At 32.9% G+C, this 20,264-nt stretch overlaps 1 protein-coding gene across 2 annotated transcripts; it reads right to left on the bottom strand.

Moving 5' to 3' along the window:
- Positions 1-2,216: 2,216 nt before the first annotated feature.
- On the bottom strand, positions 2,217-14,402 carry LOC109795800 (ubiquitin C-terminal hydrolase 12). 2 transcript variants are annotated; one of them, XM_020355340.2, is made up of 32 exons: positions 14,233-14,402; positions 13,806-13,881; positions 13,218-13,368; positions 12,981-13,138; positions 11,925-12,190; positions 11,598-11,816; positions 11,400-11,508; positions 11,198-11,313; positions 10,892-10,990; positions 10,197-10,306; positions 9,951-10,025; positions 9,510-9,588; positions 9,259-9,405; positions 8,388-8,468; positions 8,140-8,259; positions 7,309-7,431; positions 6,359-6,436; positions 6,171-6,259; positions 5,975-6,083; positions 5,567-5,635; positions 5,380-5,490; positions 5,065-5,120; positions 4,742-4,919; positions 4,559-4,660; positions 4,409-4,480; positions 4,102-4,167; positions 3,890-3,955; positions 3,623-3,709; positions 3,376-3,492; positions 3,144-3,218; positions 2,937-3,023; positions 2,217-2,787 (listed from the first exon to the last, which is right to left on the bottom strand). In XM_020355340.2, exons 1-32 carry the CDS (start codon positions 14,260-14,262, stop codon positions 2,746-2,748), a joined length of 3,363 nt encoding a protein of 1,120 aa, XP_020210929.1. In that variant the 5' UTR covers positions 14,263-14,402; the 3' UTR covers positions 2,217-2,745. The 2 variants fall into 2 exon arrangements, with proteins under 2 accessions (XP_020210929.1, XP_082919480.1); XM_083063354.1 differs by having other exon boundaries at positions 13,806-13,878.
- Positions 14,403-20,264: the final 5,862 nt, after the last annotated feature.

Here is a 20,264-nt window from a genome sequence, read left to right as displayed (position 1 = left end):
ATAGCAAGGCTGGTGTTGCCATCTGTCACTTGGATATGGGCCTCCAACAATTGGTATGTAATGCTACTGCCTATCCAAACTCAATCACTTTCTTATTGCTATCTTTTATTATTGTTCATTCAAAATTACAAATTTTAATCAATATTATAACTCAATCCAAAAAATTAATCATTCTAATTATAATTTTTTAATAAATTTTAACTAATAAAAAAAAGGGTTAGAATGAAAGCATAAGATATTGTCGCTCAACATTTTTTAATTTCATATTAATGTGCTACAAATTAACTTCTTAATAACGATATTTTTTTAAAAACAATATTCATAATAATAATATTACACTCAGATTCTTAAGTTAATTATTTTAATTCAGCTATAATTAATTAAATAAATTACTAATATTATTTATTTAATCAATGATTAGACGTCACACATTATGTGTCTATAATTATAGTCAATCATTATATGACATGTATTTAAATTTTTTAATTTGTAAAAAAATTAGTAACACTTGATTATATGTTATATAAAAATTAATTAAAAATTATATACACTAAAACCACCTAACAATTTTTCCTTAAACCATTGATATGGATGTATTAACTAAAGCTACCAGTTCCATGAATAAGACAAGAAATATAAACCTACAAAACTAGAGAACAAGAAGACAAATCCACACGGGCTTCATTTTTTATTGGCATAGGAAAACAATATGAATGCAGGAACTCGAGCCGAATTAGCATAGGGTGAAGTAGAATTAGTGTCTGATTTTAAACTCTATGATATAGGTTAGGAAATCTCTAATAACTTCTAGAAAAATTATGATTTGAAACTTTCGTACCAAAAACCAAACATTTAGGCAATACAATATGCACAACGCTTGTTTTTCTTTAATTTGTTCCACAACCATTTGTATACCGTTTCTCTCTTTTTTTATAACTGTATTCACACTCAAAAATAGTAACTAATTTTTATTAGTAAGTGTGAGCACATAAATGATGAGTATGCTAATGTGTGCCATCCAATCATTTGTATGCATTGCTCTATGAAACTTCATCATTCACATACAAACACATTTCACATTCTAACCCACAAGCGTTCGCAACTCAACTGTTGCACAACCTACAACCTGTCAGTCTCTATCCACAAAATTGAGGAACATGCACATACCACCTCATTTCATCTCTCACAGTACTCACACCTCCATCGCTTCCATATAATTCTCCATTACCTCATTCTTTTAAATCTTAATTATCAAGATATTATATATTATTATATTAATCATAATACCAATATGCATGAATGCAGGTTTGCAGCTTGGGAGAGAAAACGGTTAACCTGTTCACCCCAAAGGCTTTCTTTAATCGTTATAGGGACTAAACCCTAAACCCTAAACTTTTAGCTACACGCCGATCCCACCTTCGGCACCCATAATCTCGTCTTGGCGTCCTACTCTGACGAGTTCGTTGGGTATGCAAAGAAAAGGGTGGTGAGAAAGAGAAGTTTGGATTGTCTAGGTATGAAACGTTGTGGCAACACTCGGTGAGGGAGTGTTAGTGTTACTGAGTCACCAGAGTTTGTTTCCCTATTTGCTTTACTATTGCCATTCGGTTCCCAAGGTTGGATTTGTTGGACCCGAATGATGAACCGAGGTGTCACTTGGACGCCATCTCATGGTGCTTTCTTGGCCCTTCGGTTGGGACCTGGGCGAATTGAACTGTCTCATTATTGGATCACTCGGAGTGATATGACTTGAACTATTGCTAAATAAAATGTAACATGCCCCTACCCCACACAAATGTGCTACATATTTTAATTAACATCCATTCCCTGTTTCCCTTCTTGTCAATCAAAAGCACGGGCAGCCTAAAACTCTAAATGCAAAGAGCGACAAGTATTTGTGCCATGCAATTCGGTAAACATCGTAAAAGCATAGAGTATAGAGTAATTCGGTAATCATGAGTGTCAAGCGATGCCTATAATCTTCGATTTACTCCTGGTTATCTGTGCATCGGATATTCACTGTCTTTTTATATAAATCAGATTCTATTGTTTTCATTTGTTTGGCCAATATGAAACGAAGATATGGGCAGAACTGGCAAACCCAAATACCAATGCCCTTTTCTCTAAATTTAACTGAGACGCTGTTGGTTGGCAACGCATACTCAAGTTCTTCTAGATATGACAGGAAAGAAAGTGAAGTAAAACAGCACAGAAAATGGACAAAATGGTGCGGCAGGAAACTATATTTATGCTAACGGGTTATACCGTGGCTGACGAGTCTCTTTTACAACATTACAATAACTCTGCTACACCATTTTGCAGCCCTCACTTAGATTAACACTACTAACTGAACAAAATCTGGAAGCAATCATGATGAAGAAAAAAAGTCAACCAACTATACCCTGTATACACTCGCTAATCCAAAAATCTTATGTACTGATACAGTGCAGTGATGATGATCAATGACCTCAACTTGAACTTCCACACAAAGTAGGAAGTAGTAAAGCTCAACGGGCTGTGGTCGGCAGATAGTGTTGAGAGCAATGTCACTCCGTTGACAGAAAGAATTACATACCACAATTAAAATATAAAACCTGCAGAAACCACCAGGATTGCTGATCTCAGTTCACTAGTTGGCCTATACAGAGTAGCCTTCCGCTATTTTCCCTGTTTTTACACGCCCATAGATGTAGAAGAATGCCAAATTCATCCCACGCGAGACGAGAACTCATCAATACCAGTTTCCTAATTATAAATCTTTACTGGCTTCTCAAAAGTGTGGCGATTCTGAAACAAAACCCATGTAATTTGAAATGACGTAACAAACAAATTTTATCAACCTCATCCGGTGTTACCAGAACAGTGGACGCCAGAAAACAATTAAAAAGACCAAAATGCGCTTAAACAAATCAGATCTTGCGGGGGAAGTTACTAACCTGGTTAACAGCATAAGATCTTTTAGGAGCATTGTCAGTATGCTCCAATCCAAGATACTGCTCCCAAGCACCATAAACATCTCTCCTCTACCACAACATACAATACAAGCATAATGCAACATAAATTCAAACATATAAAAATGCTGCTAAATATTAATTGAATTAACACAAAAAAAAAAGAGGGAATCCAATTATAATTGAATATACCTGAAAACGACTGGATACAATGTCAGAATCCTGAAGGTACTCAGGACGCCCTAATGAGAAAAAAGCAAATTTCCACTGGCCAAACAAGAAACACGATAAGAAAAAAAAAGTAGATAAACATACATCAAATTTACTAACATTTATACACAATGATACTTCCATCATTCGAAGCAAAATTACTCGAAAAGGAAGAAGCATAATATACCCATAGTACACACGAAAGAGGAAATACCTTGACAAACTCATCATCGGGAACTTGAAGTTTCTTCTGTATTCGTACTTTAATTTCAGACAAAGTCTCCCCTTCACGTATGACCAAGAAAAAGGGTTCCCCAAAGTTCTGAATTTGCTGTCATATCAAATCAAATGGGGAAATAAAAAGTTACAAAAGGTTTGGCATACTATTATCGTCAGGATAAAGCATCAAAGCCATCAAAATATACTGCACTAAGCAAAATGAATCAAGTAAAATTATATACCATTTGGTTCTGAGCTGTGTCTTTAGTGAAATGATACACATGGATTAGACGATCATGAGGACCCAGATTTTTCTCCTCTTCTGGAATCTGCAATACCACAAGAAAAGTAACTCACTTATTTTGTTACATAAACTGAAATGTAAACTGTAATTGAGTATTTAGTATCCACTGGTGCAGTCATTTGAAAAAATAAAAGCAGGAAAACTTCATGGACTGAAAGCTATCTCCTCCTTTCCCAGCCCCACTCAATCAGAAAGAGATGACTACCTCCTCTGCACGTAATGTCCAGTACTGATCATTAATGTTTTCAATCTTTTCATTGGGAGGGAAGACCTGCACAAACAGAGGCAGGATGAAATGAGCATATTTCAAAAAGAAAAACTTAGTACTTGAATTCTGACTCCCCAATAATTTGGTCAGAAAAATAATCAAGGATAATAATTAATTCAGGAGCAATGAAAATAGATGCAATGCAACACCTTGTATATCTTGTGATAGAAAACTTCAAGCAACCTAAGTTCAGCTTCAGGATCAGACAATTCCACCTGTAATAACAGCAATAGTTAAGGAGAAATATTAAAAATCATAACCTGAGGAAAAGATGACTACATAATATTAAAAAAATTGCTACTTCACCAACAAAGCCGGCAAATATGGATTCAGGTATCCTTAGATTTAATACAGAGAAAGCCACAAGTGCATATTGGTTGCAGTTGTGATTTCAGTGCTCTGTAAGTATATAATTTAGGCAAATTAACGAACTACACAATACTCGCGCAAAATCACCTTTGTTTTCAGATCATCAAGGACATCCCCCACAGTGCTCTGCTTTGGGAGCCTGATGGTATGAATAACCACCTGAATAAACAATTAAAAAAGGGTCATGGAATAAATCTAGATAAAAACTAAAAGAAAACCATATCACTATATACTCACTTCCTCCTTGGTAGCATGGTGAAATGCAACTTTTAGAGTTTTCAAACCTTGTAATTCTGGCAGAGGGATGTCAAGTACTTCATAGTACAATATATCCGAAGTCTGACATGTATGAAAGAAATAAGATGTTTTGTTTTTAGATAAGAAACAGGATGAAATATTGAACAATAAGTCAATAATTACTTGATTGTAGTGAACCAGCATATCAGACAAATGTTCTACACCACGATACTTAATAGGCTGCGGTTTTGGTTGTTGAGAGTAGCAATTGTGAGGGGTAAGCCTAATTATGGATGGATCATCCAAACCAAGTTGTTGAGCCACTCTCTCCACCACATCATCATACGTAAAGAGCCTTGACCTATAAATTAATATACAGAGTATACGATAAGGATGCAATTCTAAGAATAATAATATACAAAAAAAATATTTACATGTTCTCTCAAGTAAAATACTGCAATATATTAAATCTAAGGACTTGCTCCAATAAATTACACAATGCTTACATCTCCAGGCAGAAGTCATCTTCCTTGGGTTTATCTAGAGATCGAAAGTGAACAACCTAAAATACATAATTAGATTAAAAATAAATAATAATAAAAATAGCCAATATCTTAGAGTAAAAAATAATGAAACTTGAAAGGTATAGTGGATATGCACACAGATATGTGCAGCAGTGAAACAAAGGGGAAAGAGGAGGAAGTGGCAGAAAATCAGACATAATATCATGACTGAATAAGTGAGCAGTTTTCATTTTTGTGTGACATTAATCCAAAAACGCCACCTTTAATTGAACTACAAAAAAATATATATATATATACCTGGCGGTTGTGCACATATTCTAGGTATGAAGGCACATCTGGATAACGGACATGTTCCTCACTGTCTATAGCAGGAGCTTTCTGAAAGCATATAATATCTCCATCTTCTAACTGCAAATTTTGAAAAACAAATCAATAAAGCAACCAAAGTACAGTAACTCATGCATCAATAATGTTCATCATTTACCTGACTTGCTCGAAAAGTTACTTTCTTATCAATAGGTTCACACATTACGTTGGGTTCAAACTTGATTTCCTGAACAGCAATAGTAGGCATAGTTACATCACAAATGCCACATGATTCAAGTATCATTGAGATCAGAACCTAAAGATGCAAAAATAAAAAAGGGGGGGTTCTTCCCTTGAGGTAAGGCTCATGCAGAATAGACCATTTTTCTTGGAACATAATGCATTATATTTGTCATCAATCATCAGTAAGTTTAGTTACTAAACAAATGAGGCCGAGATTGCTAAATCCAAGCCTAATATGTCAAGAAGCAAATGGTGTTTAGATCACACAAGGATGAACTACAGACTCAAAATCTTCATGGCGTTTTGCAACTGATAAATATTAAATAAGAGAACACAAACAAACCTCGTATAGTCCAATCTCTTCATCAGGATCATAACCAGCCATTTTATTCAACTTCGTTAAAATTTCTGATGGCTTACCAGTACTCTTCACAAACATCCTTCCAACATAACTACCACAATAGAGAAATTCATCTGATGTCAGCAAAGGTTCACCTTTGACCACATCCAAAAGTTAAAATGAAGATATTACTCAGTACCTAAGCTCCTCTTTTTCAGGATCATATAACTTGAAGAAAAGTAGTATATCATCCTTTGTCTTGTCAGGTGGTGCAATGGGACGTAAATCCTAAATAACGACATATATAGTTTGTCAAAAGGACAGAATTGGGAATTAATGTTTCATGCTATCAAAATGGTATACAACTTCCATATATACAAATGTTACCGGCCCAAGCTCCACTTCCAAAAACAACTTTAATTCTGCATTGTGAACCTTGTTTGATACCTCTCTCAATTGTCCAACCTGCAATGCAAATCAGATTGAGAAAAAACAATAAACAACTTCAGATCAGAGAGAAATAGTAACAGATTTTTTACTGAATAACCCTTCTAGAGGAGTGAATTTTCATTTAAACAATACACTGTAACAGCATATTTAATTACAGCAATCCTTGATTTATAGCTATACAAAACTGTACAATTAATGAAATAAATACAGGAATAAATTAGGAAATATTGAATAGTGATTATAGGAGCTGTTTTAAATATTAAAAGATGCTAATGATCAGGACAGCTAGTAATCAAGCTGATTCTATTAACAAATAGACATGCCACAAAGTATGGATCAAAAAGAAGACATGCCACAAAGTTAAGTACAAAAAGCGGTAGGATATAAATAAAAAAAATAAAAAGTTAGCACCACCACCTGCATAACTAGAGAAAACCAAACCACAGGATCCCAAAAAAGTAGTATAAAAAATATATATACAGGTTGCTTTTTATTCATTTTCAGTAAATAAAAAATAAGTAGCCAACCATGGCAGAATGAAATAATTAAAAGCAAACCCAACAAATTAACTGTTGGACGTTGGTTCAGCCCGAGAAATAGAATCTCAAATAAGCAACTGTCCAGGACAATTATGCAATTAGCTTTTAGTTTTGGACATGATGCATAGAACAGATTCAGCATACGGCATGTGTGAGGGTTATAGGAGCGTTTTAAAATACAAAGGGTTATAGGAGCGTTTTAAAATACAAAGACAACGAGTGGGGGAGGACATTTCCCTAATGCATGAAACACAAATATCAGAGCTGGAAAAGCAATGGATGTAAATGTTCAAGGTGAGTAATGAGCAAAATAATACAGAAAAGCTTCAAGAAAGCTCAAGAATTTACAGATTGTGCTTCCTCCATGTGTGTCAATGGTCGATTAGGACGATAGGTATGGTTTTGCCGCTTTGCCCATAGCCAAAAGCGCTGGAATTGAACTGGTATGCCAAACTCTTTGGCAACCTCTTCCTGTGTATCTCACAGATCAGCAAGCAATCAGATAAAAAAATTCAAACTTATGAAAGTAGAATGCCTTTTAAGCATTCATCTAGTAAGCATGGATACTTTGTATCATATCATAACTGTGTTAGATATGTATCCATGCTAGACAATTCATAAATACTTCGAATTCTTTTAGATGCATTGTTATTTGTCTACTTCTCTTTTTAAACTTGTATGCAAAATTAAATAAAATAGCATAATTAGATGAATTTTAACATTTTATTTTGTCAACAATAACTTGCAATCATTGTAAAGACACGAAATCACTTTTTTTATCCAAGACTTTCATTTTATGTTAATTTTAGATTGATTTGATACATTATATTATAATCATGTAGTGTGCTATAATTTTTCAAAATTTGTTGTATCCCCACGTTCGTGTCAATTATGTGTCCCATGTCATTTTTGTGCTTCTTAGATCATCATAAAATTCAAATAGAAAACCAATAAACATACGACCACAAGGATTCATATGATATATGTTTCCGTTCAGTAATAGCATCACAAGTTTTATATTTTAACACTTCTAAAAATAATTATTATATCAGAAGATGAAGCTAAAACTAACAAAATTTACTGCAGAGAACCAGACAAAATCGTACAAGAAACAAATAGGGTATGCCAGGTCAAAACACATGTAGCAGGGGAGCTAAAAAGTTTGATTAATGATAATACCTTAAAAAGGTTAAAAGATGTCTGCTTTTGCACACGGAAACTCCTCACTTTGTCATGGTCTACTAGATCAAAATATATATCCTTTCCAATCTGCTGTGTAAGGTCTTCATCTCGTGCCACCTAAGAAGTATCATATGTAATCAGTTATATCAAAATACAAATTGACTACGCAACCCACAGCATCTATGTAAAGACTCAAATAGTACTCAATTCTAGAATAGCAAGTCAGGAATTAGTCAGCTAGAAACCTTTATAATAGTGTAAAGGTGAGCCTCTGCCTTTTCTTTCTTTTTGTGCTCTTTTTCTTCTTGTTCCTTCTTCAACCTCTCCTGCATTAATCCATTGTAGAAATTCGGTACAAATTTTCCAGAATAAAGCAACAGAAATGGTGCAATAGAAATTTAAAAGACAACAGCAAAGTGAGCTTGATTATATTTTGGGTTTAGGGTTTAGGGTTTATGCAAAGTTTGAATATCTGTAAGAGTGATAAACTTACATATGTGTAAGTTAAAGCTATTCTTACACCAATAATTTTGTATAAAATGTGATTTTCATCTATCTTAATCATTGAATTATTACTATATATTAAATCCAATAAAATAAGATAAATAACTTATTCTTGTTTTTATATATTTCAAAAGTATATATTATATCACTTTTAAATTTTGTCAACAATGGAGTCTGAACCTAGAACCCCATGCAAACTACCAACCCCCCACGTGAATGAGGTATCAAATAATTTTTGGATTAATCTAAAATTTTGCAAATATGATCTATTTGATAAGAACTTTTAATCCAATAACAGATTTTGGATAATTATTCAGCAAAAAGTTGTTAAATAGAGTAAAAAGTAGGTGCAAATTACACCAGTGTAAGTTGGTCCCTCATATGGATATAGATAGATAGATAGATAGATAGATGACAAAGAAAAAAAGACTCGGTTGAGAACAGTCATTGAATACAATGTAATATCTGAATAAAACATGCTTATCATAAATAAAAAAAATCAGCCATCTGAATTTATTTTGCAAGTTAAATTCAAATGAATAAGACAAACATGTTGATATATGACTTGGCTTGATTTATTTTGTGCCTACGGACCTAAGAATAGTCACTTACCCTTAAATGTTCAGCAATGTCTTTTTCATCCACATTGCATATTACTTTCTCCTTGTCAGCTTCACGTATATACACCAGCATATAAGCATTTGAATATTTGGTGAATTTAAAAGGAGTGTTGTTAAATCCAGGATTTGTCTGTGGTAACTGTTAAAATACAAGTGGTTAAATAATCAACAATTAAATGATCAAAGATAGCGATCAATCGCCACAGCCAATTGAAAAAAAAAAAAAAAAAAAAAAGCAATTACCTCTTCCTCACCACCATATTGCTCCTCTAATGCCCGTTTAGTGTCTTCTTTAGTCACCCTCTCATCATCAAATTTATACCTAATAGTCATATACATTCAATCAAAGCATGCAGGGAAGTGAACACTTGGATTATAAATATAAGCTAATATTCCTAGATAATACATTGCGTGCACTAATTTGATTACATGTATGTATTATAAATAAATATTAAAACACTTGGATTATGCATTTTAATATCATACATACATACATACATACATATATATATATATATAAATTAATATATAGTTATCAACAGTCTCTAGAAAATGTAGTTATCATATACCCTGTGCAGTATTTAGTTTATTTTAATTCATGATAACAGGGTATCTATAGATCACAGTTAAAAAATCAGTATAAATATTCAGAAGAATTCAGACTGAGAGCTCTTGTATACATACCACTGCTCAGAGAGCGTTGGCCTGATAAAAGCATAATAATGTCCACCATGCACACCACCACTGTGAACCAAAACACTGGTGAAAAAATTAAATCTGTCAAATAATGAACATATGGCTTCTAGAAAACCAAAAACGAAATTGGGCATCGTCCACCAAATAAATTATCATGAAGCAAGCACAACTACTAAAGAAGTCACGAAAAGAGATCAGTAGGATCAAATACTGCTGGTATTAACACTACATTACCTATGAAGGGTGTAAAGATTACGGACATTCCTATCAGCATCGGGTGACAAATATTTTCCATTCTCACGATCAAGGTCAAGTTGCAAGGGAAACTCATAACGATCATTAATCTACAAGGCAGGAGAAAAATAGAAAATTAATCTACCAGATATAGGAAGAGAGTTTAACCATTCCATCAAAAGAGAAGAACCCATGGACACAGAAAAATAAAACTAATGCCATGATCCCTCTATAGAAAATATTCCTTCGGGTGATTGTTTCAAATGATGTACATAAATTTTAAGTTCATATATTCGCACACGCATGCACAGACAAACAAACAAACCAAAAGATTTTACCACCCAGAGCAATGAAAAGCAAATCTGATTTAAAAATATATATTTAGAAAAATGCTTGCAGAAATTCTTCATGATAGACACTACTGTCCAACACAAGACGTGTGCTGAATCACATTCTTGCATGAAGTAATGGTATTGTAAATGAATACAAACCACAAATAAACAAGGAAATCACCGTAGATTGTCCAGCATAAGCAATTAATTTAATCAAAATAATCTTCAATGGCATTGATACTGTAGCTAGAATAAACTGTCTGCATCTTACTCTCACTGAATGCCAACTTCATCATATGCCAGCAAATAAAGCACCTAGAGAAGAAAATATGATATAGAGCAATGAATCTGTTGACTACTAACCTTTACCATAGTATCCCGCATAAAGTCATATTCAAATCTTTTAAGCTGAAGCTGAAGAACAGGAGGGAAATCGATGAATAGAACACCCTTCTTGGCATCCTGGAAAAAATGAAAATTCATAGGTTAATACGTGAAACTGGATTAAAAAATGTACACATGATTGCATTCTTTCAGTAACAATAAGAAACTTAATTGCAAACAAAATTATCTCTGTACATTCAAAATATAAGAACTTAAAAATTCAGAACTTCTACAAATGATTTATTACAAGTAGACTTGATTTTGAAATTAACAATTGCAACCAACCTGCAAACCATATTGTTCAGCATGATATTTGTTGTCCCCTTCAAGACGCTCAACTTCAACATACTTGTCAAAGGAAGCATAAACATCAGGACAGCCTTTCACATCAAGCTGAAGGTCTGCAAGCATATGTAAGACTAAATTAGAATCAAGTGGCAAGGTACAATTAAACATACAACTAACTTCTGTGTGCATGTAAAAGTACCATAAAATGACTCCTTTCTAGTTGATTTATAGTCCACATTGATGCATTCAATGTAGTTCATATGATGCCCTTCAAATAACTTCTGTATAGTTCCCTCAACAACAGTTCCCTAAAAACCAAAATAAACATATTGATCATGAATTTGATACAGTATTCCATAAAAAGTTGTGTACAAAACATTAAAGGTCTTCCCATTACCTTCATTTTGTCTTCAAGTTTTTCACAAAGGACTCTGTTCAGTTCTTGAACATCATGCTGCATGAAAGAATCATATGTATCCCATCCAAAAGATTTTGTAAGCTCCTTTGTTGCAACACTGGTGTCACTATATTGGAGCTTGTAGAATAAACTTTGCAAAGCCAGAGGAATGCTTCCAGAGGGCATGTCATTCTCTGTTGTTGGCATATGGTACACAGCCTGAAATATGACACATCCAAGACCCATGTCCCAACTTCCTCATCATTATCCAGAAAAACAATTAAACTTCAGAAAGGGGAAAAATAAAAATAAAAAATAGTTCCTGACCTTTCGAAAATAAGGAATATGGTATAAAGTTTGGAGAAGAGAATTCATATAACAAGTAGCTCCCTGGTTCTTAAGCCCAACATAGCCAGTCTCCTTTTTTGAATCATATGTCCAGTAATCAACAATTCTACGAACAAGAACCTCGGCTTCAACTACAAGAGTATCATTCACAAGATACCCTCTACTAGGATCATACAATTCACCAAGAGGCATGAAGGATGTGAAACCCCAATCACTTTCTCGTGCATTGAATTGGTGCTGTGTGTCTACATAGTGAAAAATGAAGTTACAACAAGACACTTTGGCTATGCCCAATAATTATAAGCATCTTCACTTTCTTTCCTTGTTACATTTGTTTCTTGATAAATGCTAATGATTGTCTTTAGGGCACTTGTTAAGGATTCATAAATACAAGGTACTAAATAAAAGAGAAAACATTTTAACTTCTAAATAAATTTACATGCATTAAATAGTAATAGTTTCCATTTTTATTAACAAGTGCCCTTAGGGCATTCATTAATGAGAGTGGGGCCCTTGTTTTATTTAACAGGTTAATCATAACAGTTCATTTAAGATAAGTAATATAACTTTATCCATATTTAGATGCAATGTTAAAAGCAAAAAGAACACACACACGCACACTCATATACAAGTAGATGTTTCAAGTTTAGCAAACAAGTTCAATGAAGTGAGTGAGAAGACAAAAAGCATATGAAAAGAAGCACCATGTTAGCCAATTTTGTTAGGTTTTGAAATTCTGATGGGTATATGCAAAATAAGCGCTCAATGACACTGAAATGGAGATGAGTATGTTATAGCAAGAGTATTACTATGGGGATTTATAATGAGAATAATCTACCAAAAATCATTAACTTTCTCAGTAAAAAAAATAGACTTGAAACAAAAATAGGTTCTTCAAGAATTAAATGCTCTTAAATTAATTGCAACAAAAACCTCACAACTTTCTTCACTTTTAATTCAAGCAATGCTCTTTCCTACATAACTACACGGTGCTTCATCTTGTAACAATTGTAAGGAACAAACTTAATAGACTACCTTTTCTCACAGAGTATTTATTATGGATCTGATTAACAACTGCCAAGCTAAACTGTGCATATCTACTCCAACCATAGGGCAAACTAGCTGAATCTGCAACATCCAAATACATGGACAAATAGTCCACATTGTTTCCTTTTGGGAAAATAAGTACACGCCTGCCCAGTAAAAAAACATGGTTCAGAAGAGATCATTAAAGATGAGCACGTCAATAATCAATTCAGACAAGCATGATACCATTTAAAACCACCAACAACAAATACATCCGAATAGAGCTTCTTTGTATTCATCCTAGAGAAGCCGTCAATTCTCCATGTGAATCTTGACGATGTAGGATCCTCAACAGGCTGATTCTCCACAGTGTTGACAGCATCAGGTTGAGCCACAACTAACGGTCATCAACATAAATGAAAAAAAAAAAAAAAAAACTAAGTAGCATGCCTTAAATCAGCTGAAAACCAGGGGGAAAACTATAAATGAACTAGATCCTCTACTTACTTCAAGGAAAGATGAGTAAAGAGAGAGAGAGAGAAATAATGACACCACACGACCAATACAGACATTGAAAATACACAACCTCCCCAAAACGTAAACTAACAAGAATTTAAGAAATCACTTTTTGTATGGAAAACCTAGAACTCTCAGACCAATTCGTCACTTATTTCTTCCCTCCCTTTCTCTCTGGCAACCAAACAATGCATGAAGTGGTTCCCCGAACTCTAACAGCAATTTGAATCGATCATACAAAAGCCAATAAAAGGAGCAACAACAAAAAAAAAGCGGGGGTTTCTCCACGGATCAAAAGAGTGAGAGAGCAACAAGTACCTTCCATGGGTTGGTGATTATTCTCAGCCGAATCCGTGTGCGACGGGACAAGCATCTCCTCGTCCTCCTGCTGCTGCTGCAAAAACCAAAACACCAAACAAAAAAAAAAATCACCACTTTCACCCTACTTCGGATCCACCGAAGAAACCACACCCAATCAAATCCCCAAAATCGAAGCAGGAAATGCATCGTAATTGGAGCAAATTCCAGTCTCGCAGATCAAAACCAGAACCCCTAGACGAAACCCCATGACTCCCCCCCTCCCCCGGCAACCCGAATTGAAAATGAAATTGACACCATTGGGCGAAGCAGCAAAAGCAACGAAATCACGGAAACACGAGAAAAGAGAAATAGAAGCGAAATTGAAAAGCGCGAGTGATTGAAAGGGAGCACGGGGAGTTGCAGAGTGAGAGGGTTGGGAACGTACGTCAATGGGAGCAGGAGTCATGACAGTCATGGCGATTGCGCAATTGACCTCGCGTGGCGTCACTCGTGGTGGAGCAATGGAAGAGAGAGAAAGGGGGAAGAGCAGTGTAAGAAAACGAGATCAATCACCAGAAGCTATTGCTATTGCTGTTGCTCGAGACGAGAGGGAGAAATGTATGTCTTTCGTTTTTATTTGGGCCTTTGGGCAATTTCGGTATTTCACTGCTACAATTCTGGGCCGAATTTCTATCATCTTCTCTTCAATAACTATAACTGTGGAAAAACTAAAGAACATTGCTCCTATATCATAGTCGTAAATATGGACTTTCTTACATTACACTTTTTTTTTACCCTTGTCTCATCATCTGCTATATTTATTCTAACACGGTAATAAATCCTAATTATTTTTCATTTATATTTCTTTAGTTGGAAAAAATACAATGCTAATATTTTTCCAAATTCAGATAGTCAATAGCAGAACAATAAGGGTTAAAGGAATATTGAAGAAAAAAATTATTTATTTAATTATGTAATGTTTTAAACATGTTCAAAGATAAATATTTATTAGTATTTATTGGGAAATTTATGAGAATTTTACTTATAATATATGAAATTCAAATTTCATTAGGGTTTATTGGATAAGTTTCTTTTAAAAATAGAAAGAAAAAATAAAATTTACTTTTTCACAAATTAAAAATAAACTTTTGAAAAAACAATAAAAGTTAATTTTCATTTTTAAATAAAATAATTTTATTTTTTCCATCTGTTTTTTTTGTGTTATTTGAGAAATTTGTCCAGAATAGGCTTTTATTTAACTAATTCATAGAATACGTGTTTATTTTTATATCATAAAATTTTATAATAAATACATATTTTTAATATATAAATTATGTAATGAATAACTGTTTTGTATATAAATTATATTTTAAATTTATAATAAATAAATTATATTATTATACAAGGTTGTTTTAATTATTGAAAATCTCTTTTAAAATTATTTAAATGAGTTTTAAAGAAGATAAATTGAGAGTAACCAATGGTTAAAAATCGAGATTCAAAGTGTATTTGAAATGAATGAAAAAATAAAATTAAATGCTCAGTGAGATATATGATCAATGGGAGTAAAAATCATTTTAAAAAATTTATTATTCTAAAATACCTCCTGAAAATACTTTTATTTAGAAATAAAAATAGTTTATAAAACCACTTCGGTACAAAAATGATAATTTAAATTTATGGTATAAAAGTAAATTATAACTTTGAGTTTTTTTTTTTTTGAAGCAAATAACTTTGAGTTATAACATGCAAATTTACTTAAATCGTATAAGATTATTATGAATCATAAAAGTCGATCTTTATGTATTTAAAGTAATCACGAGGAACCCCAAGCGTGTGGTTCAGCAGTAGGGATTGATCCACACTTAAGCAAGGTCAGGGGTTCGAATCCTGCCTTGTGTATGCAGCCGCGTTAAATCTTGGGGCCAGCTATCCCACCTTTTGAGGTGCCTCCAACGTAAAATTACTGATATACATGCTTGTATGATGGTAAAATTACCATTTCATGCTAAGAAGTGTAATTCTTTTAAGAATATATATATATATATATAACTTTAACTAAGTGTTACACCGCTCAATAACATCCAACCGTTAGATTGAAAGTTCATATCTCTTAGATCATATATGTCAAATTTTATATTAATCTAAGATGATTTGATACTTCATTCTCATAAAACAAAATTGACGTAATATATACATTTCAAAATATACTAAAATATGAACACTTTGATTACCTTCAAGTTGTTGTTCAATTTTAACAAAATTTGACATATATGATCTAAGAGATATGAACTTTCCATCTAACGGATGGATTTACAAAATTCACATTTAATATAAAGTTATCGAGCGGTGTAACACTTAGTAAAAGTTACACTGGTGTCGTTTGAACCCTCCTCATATATATATATATATATGGGAGCGTATCAAGTGAGAAGTTTTTATTGTGAGAAGGTGAGAAGGTGAGAAGGTGAAAATATAACCCTTAGATTAATCAAGTGAGAGAAAATTTGGGATTTAATCAAGTGAGAAAAAATTAATCTAAGGGTTATATTTCCACCTTCTCACCTTCTCACAATAAAAATTTATCACTTGATACGCTCCCTATATATATATATTATATATATATATATATATAATACCTGATAGTATATTTCAAAACATCCATTGAATTCACGTCAAGTAATAAAATAAATGTATGTTTAAATTTTTGTAAAAATACTTATTGAGAGAGAAAATATAAAAAAATTGAAATGAGTTTTTATATAAGTTAAATTATTGTAAATTAAAAAATAGATAAATTAATATGAGAGGTATTGTAAAAATCAATTTATATAAAATATGTTTTCATAAATTTTCCTAAAATCACTTATAAAAAAATAGAAATAAAAGTATTTTATAAACTAAATTTAACTTATATATAAGTTAAAATATTTTTTTATGAAATTAATTAATTTGTAAGATTTTATGAATCAGTACATAAATTAATTTTATCTTGTAAAAAAAATTTCTTATAAGTATTTTTGAAAAAAAATATTTAAACAAACTTAACATTAAAAAAATAATAAGATAGAAATTACATTTATTAGCTCTATCGGGACTTAGAGTAATATTGTTTCTAACATGCATTATTATATTATATTATACTATGTTATATTATATTATATATATATATAGGGAAAAAAGAGTCATTTTGTGTCTTTTAATTATTTAAAAAATAATAAAATAAAAAAAAATAATAAAGTAGATATAAGTAGTTATGAAAGAGTGTGAGAAAGTCAATAATTTATTAAAAAAATTTTAAAAAAATAAGAGAAGAAATAATGAAATAAATAATTATTAAAAGAGTATAAAGAAGTTGATAATCATATGAGAAATTACATTAAATTTTTTCTAAATAATTAAAAGAATTTAATGGTCCAATTAAAGGTTGAAATAAAAACTAGTTATAAAATGGAATATTTATTTTATTTATTAGTACAGATTTAATATCTTATGTGTGTAATTATAGTGTTAATAATTACAAAAAGTAAATTATATTAAATTTTATAATTTTTTATTTACCAAGATTAACGATAAAAAAACTCCAATCTAAGATCTTTAAAAAACTTTTTTTAATCAGTCTAAGATCTGTAAATATTAAAAATTGTATTTTACTTACACATTACTTTTATTGTTTTTAATAAATCTTTTAGACGAGCAAAAAAAAAACCACATATTACTCGTGCGGCCATATATTTTTTTTTTGCAGTTGCGCATGCGGTTTAAAAATAGATGAATTATTTAAAATGATATTATATTTTTTTATCTTATTTTTATATTTATTTTTATCTTTTATCTATTAACATATTCATTTTAATTTTTTATCTTTTATATTTGAATTATTTTTTCTTTTGAAATAATAATTATTTTTAATGATATGATTCTAAATTAATTTTTGATTTATTCACCCAAATAAAAATTATAAAATGTAATTAATGTAACGTAGTAAGTTGATTCAAAGGTTTAGTTGTGACTAGAGAGGAGAGTATTTAAGGTTTTTTCTAAGAATAAAGCCTCATAAGTTCATTCTCAAAAAAATATAGAGAGAAGTTTTAGAGAGAAAAACTCTAGGTCCGTGAGCTCCTTTCTCTCCCAAATTTCTCTGTTTGATTATTCTTCTTCTCTGAAACACTAATTAACTCTTTCTGTCTTTTTCTTGGAATTCAAGCTAGGAAGCTTGTTTTTTGAATATTGAAGTTTACGAGTCGAGTTTCGGAAATAAATTCTTCTTCTTCTCAATTCTTGGCTTTTCTGAGCCAAATTTCAGGTGAGGGAAACTAGAATGTAGGTTGTTTGGTTGCATGTGAGTTTAGGAACTTAATTGATGCATGAATTTTGAGAATCCGTGGTTGGATTAGATAAATTGCTCATTTTTTGGAGTTTTGAAAAAATGGAGTTTTTGGTGATTTTGATGCATCGGGTGGGTGCATGTTGAATTTGAGAATGTTTCCTAGTTGTATGGAGTCTAAGTACGATATTGCATGGATTGCATGTGGTGGAAATCTTCTAATTTTTTAGGTTTTGATGGAATTCTCAAGGTTTTGGAGGTTGCGGTATGAATTTGCGTCGGGCGCATGTTCTTGGCGTTGAACGTGTATTCATCAAGGGCAACCATTTCTTGATCACTCCGAGCGCGAGGTTAGTCGCGGCGGGCGCGATTGTAAATGGGAGTCTTTGGATGAGTTCGCGCTGGGCGTGAGGAGAACCACACCGAGTGTGATATCAGATAGTGGCCTTGTCTAGCAGGTTACTGGTATGGCGTTGGGCGCAGGGTAGGCGCGCCGGGCGTCGAGACCTCTTGAGGTCTATGTTTAGATGGCATCGGACGTAGGATGGGTGCGCCAGGCGTGTAGACTCCTATGAGTCTCTGTCTTAAGAACGTCGAGGGCAAGTTGATTGCGGCGGGCGTGAATGAGCCTTATAGCTCTCGGGTTGGATGTTAGGCCGGGCGTGAGTATGTTTAGTAATGTTGATTAAAAATGATGTTTATGCATGTTTAAAGTTGAAGATTTAATCATGTAGGTATGATATATGATGTATGGTGGTGTATGATTCATATGCATGCTTGGTAATGATATGTATGAATGTTTAAATATGATATGACATGGGTATATGTTCATATGAGGATGATATTGATTATGATGGTGGATTGACCATGTATGATGTATGATGCATTATTGCATGTGATGTCTTATGGCACGTGTCTAGCCTAGGATTTGAGGAGAGAGAAAATGTTTTCAAACTGGAAGAGCTCACATAGAGTCTCTTGAGAGTGGTGCTTGGATAGGCCACTGTTAAAAATGAGGGTGGTGCTTAGATAGGCCACTGACTTTTGGGTGAGAGTGGTGCCTAGATAGGCCACTGGTTTGGGTGAGTCTCATCTAAGTCCTTAGCTAGTGTTGGAGCGAGTATGAGGTCGAGGGTTATTCCCTTAACCAAGTACTGGGGAAGGTGCATGATTCCTTACAGATAGTCGGTGGACGAACTTCACAAGTGACTTGGTAATGCATGTCAAGGTCGTGGTAAGCTTGTATCCAGCTGTGTTATACCTAACGGTGGAACCGGACTTCCAAGTGTGTAAGTGACATCATCCAAGTAAACCAGAGTGAGGATTTATATCCTGGTTAGCTGTGACCAAGCGGGTGCATTGGGCATGAAAACAGTTAGGGTGGTTTCGGTAGGATTGGGATGTCACTTATGTTGCTCTGCTGTTAGGGAGATCTCCTAGGTATATGCGTGACGATGCATTAGATGATTGATATGCATTGATATTTGTCGTGATGTTGCTATTCTTGCATGAATTCTGTTATGATGAAGTGTGTGGTGTTTGACTTCATGATTGTTGAGTTGCATTTCATGCATGATTAGTATTCGATGGAGTGTATGGTGTGGTTCTATGAGTATGATTGGTAACTTGATAATGGTGCAACATAGACATTTATTTGTATGCTTACATTGTTGATTTTTGAACTCTAGCTTACCCTTTTGTTCCCATGTTAATGGATTGCGATGATTAGGGTTAGATTGGAGCTGGTTGTTGTGACCACTACGGGACGTGGAGTTTTGCCCTTGTGTTAGAGTTATCATTTTGGGTAACTGTTTTGTCTGTACTTGACCGACACTAGAGTGATATTATTTTTGGGATGATTGTACATATATGGTATTATATTTTGTACATAGAAATTTAGTTATTATATATATAGAGTTAATCACCTATACACTGTCGGTATAAAGTTTTTTATATTGGCAACCAATTAGATCTTTTAATTGTGTCATGTCACTGTTAAAAGTAAATGTGTTTATAGTAACATGGCACAATTAAAAGATCTAATTGGTTGCCAGTGTAAAAAAAACTTTACACTGGCAGTATATAGTTGATTAACTCATATATATATATATATATATATATATATATATATATATATATATATGCATGTA

Source organism: Cajanus cajan, chromosome 9 (genome assembly GCF_000230855.2).
Source record: "Cajanus cajan strain Asha chromosome 9, NIPB_CcT2T_4, whole genome shotgun sequence".
NCBI classification, from domain to species: Eukaryota; Viridiplantae; Streptophyta; class Magnoliopsida; order Fabales; family Fabaceae; genus Cajanus; species Cajanus cajan.
This window is presented reverse-complemented; position numbering and strand designations above follow the sequence as displayed.

Coding starts and splice junctions, on each gene's coding strand:
- LOC109795800 (XM_020355340.2), bottom strand. CDS start 14,262: ATGACTGTCATGACTCCTGCTCCCATTGAC. Junction 6,084..6,170: donor CCTGAAAAAGAGGAGCTTAG/GTACTGAGTAAT, acceptor CTATTGTGGTAG/TTATGTTGGAAGGATGTTTG. Junction 4,168..4,408: donor TTGATGATCTGAAAACAAAG/GTGATTTTGCGC, acceptor CTGTTATTACAG/GTGGAATTGTCTGATCCTGA.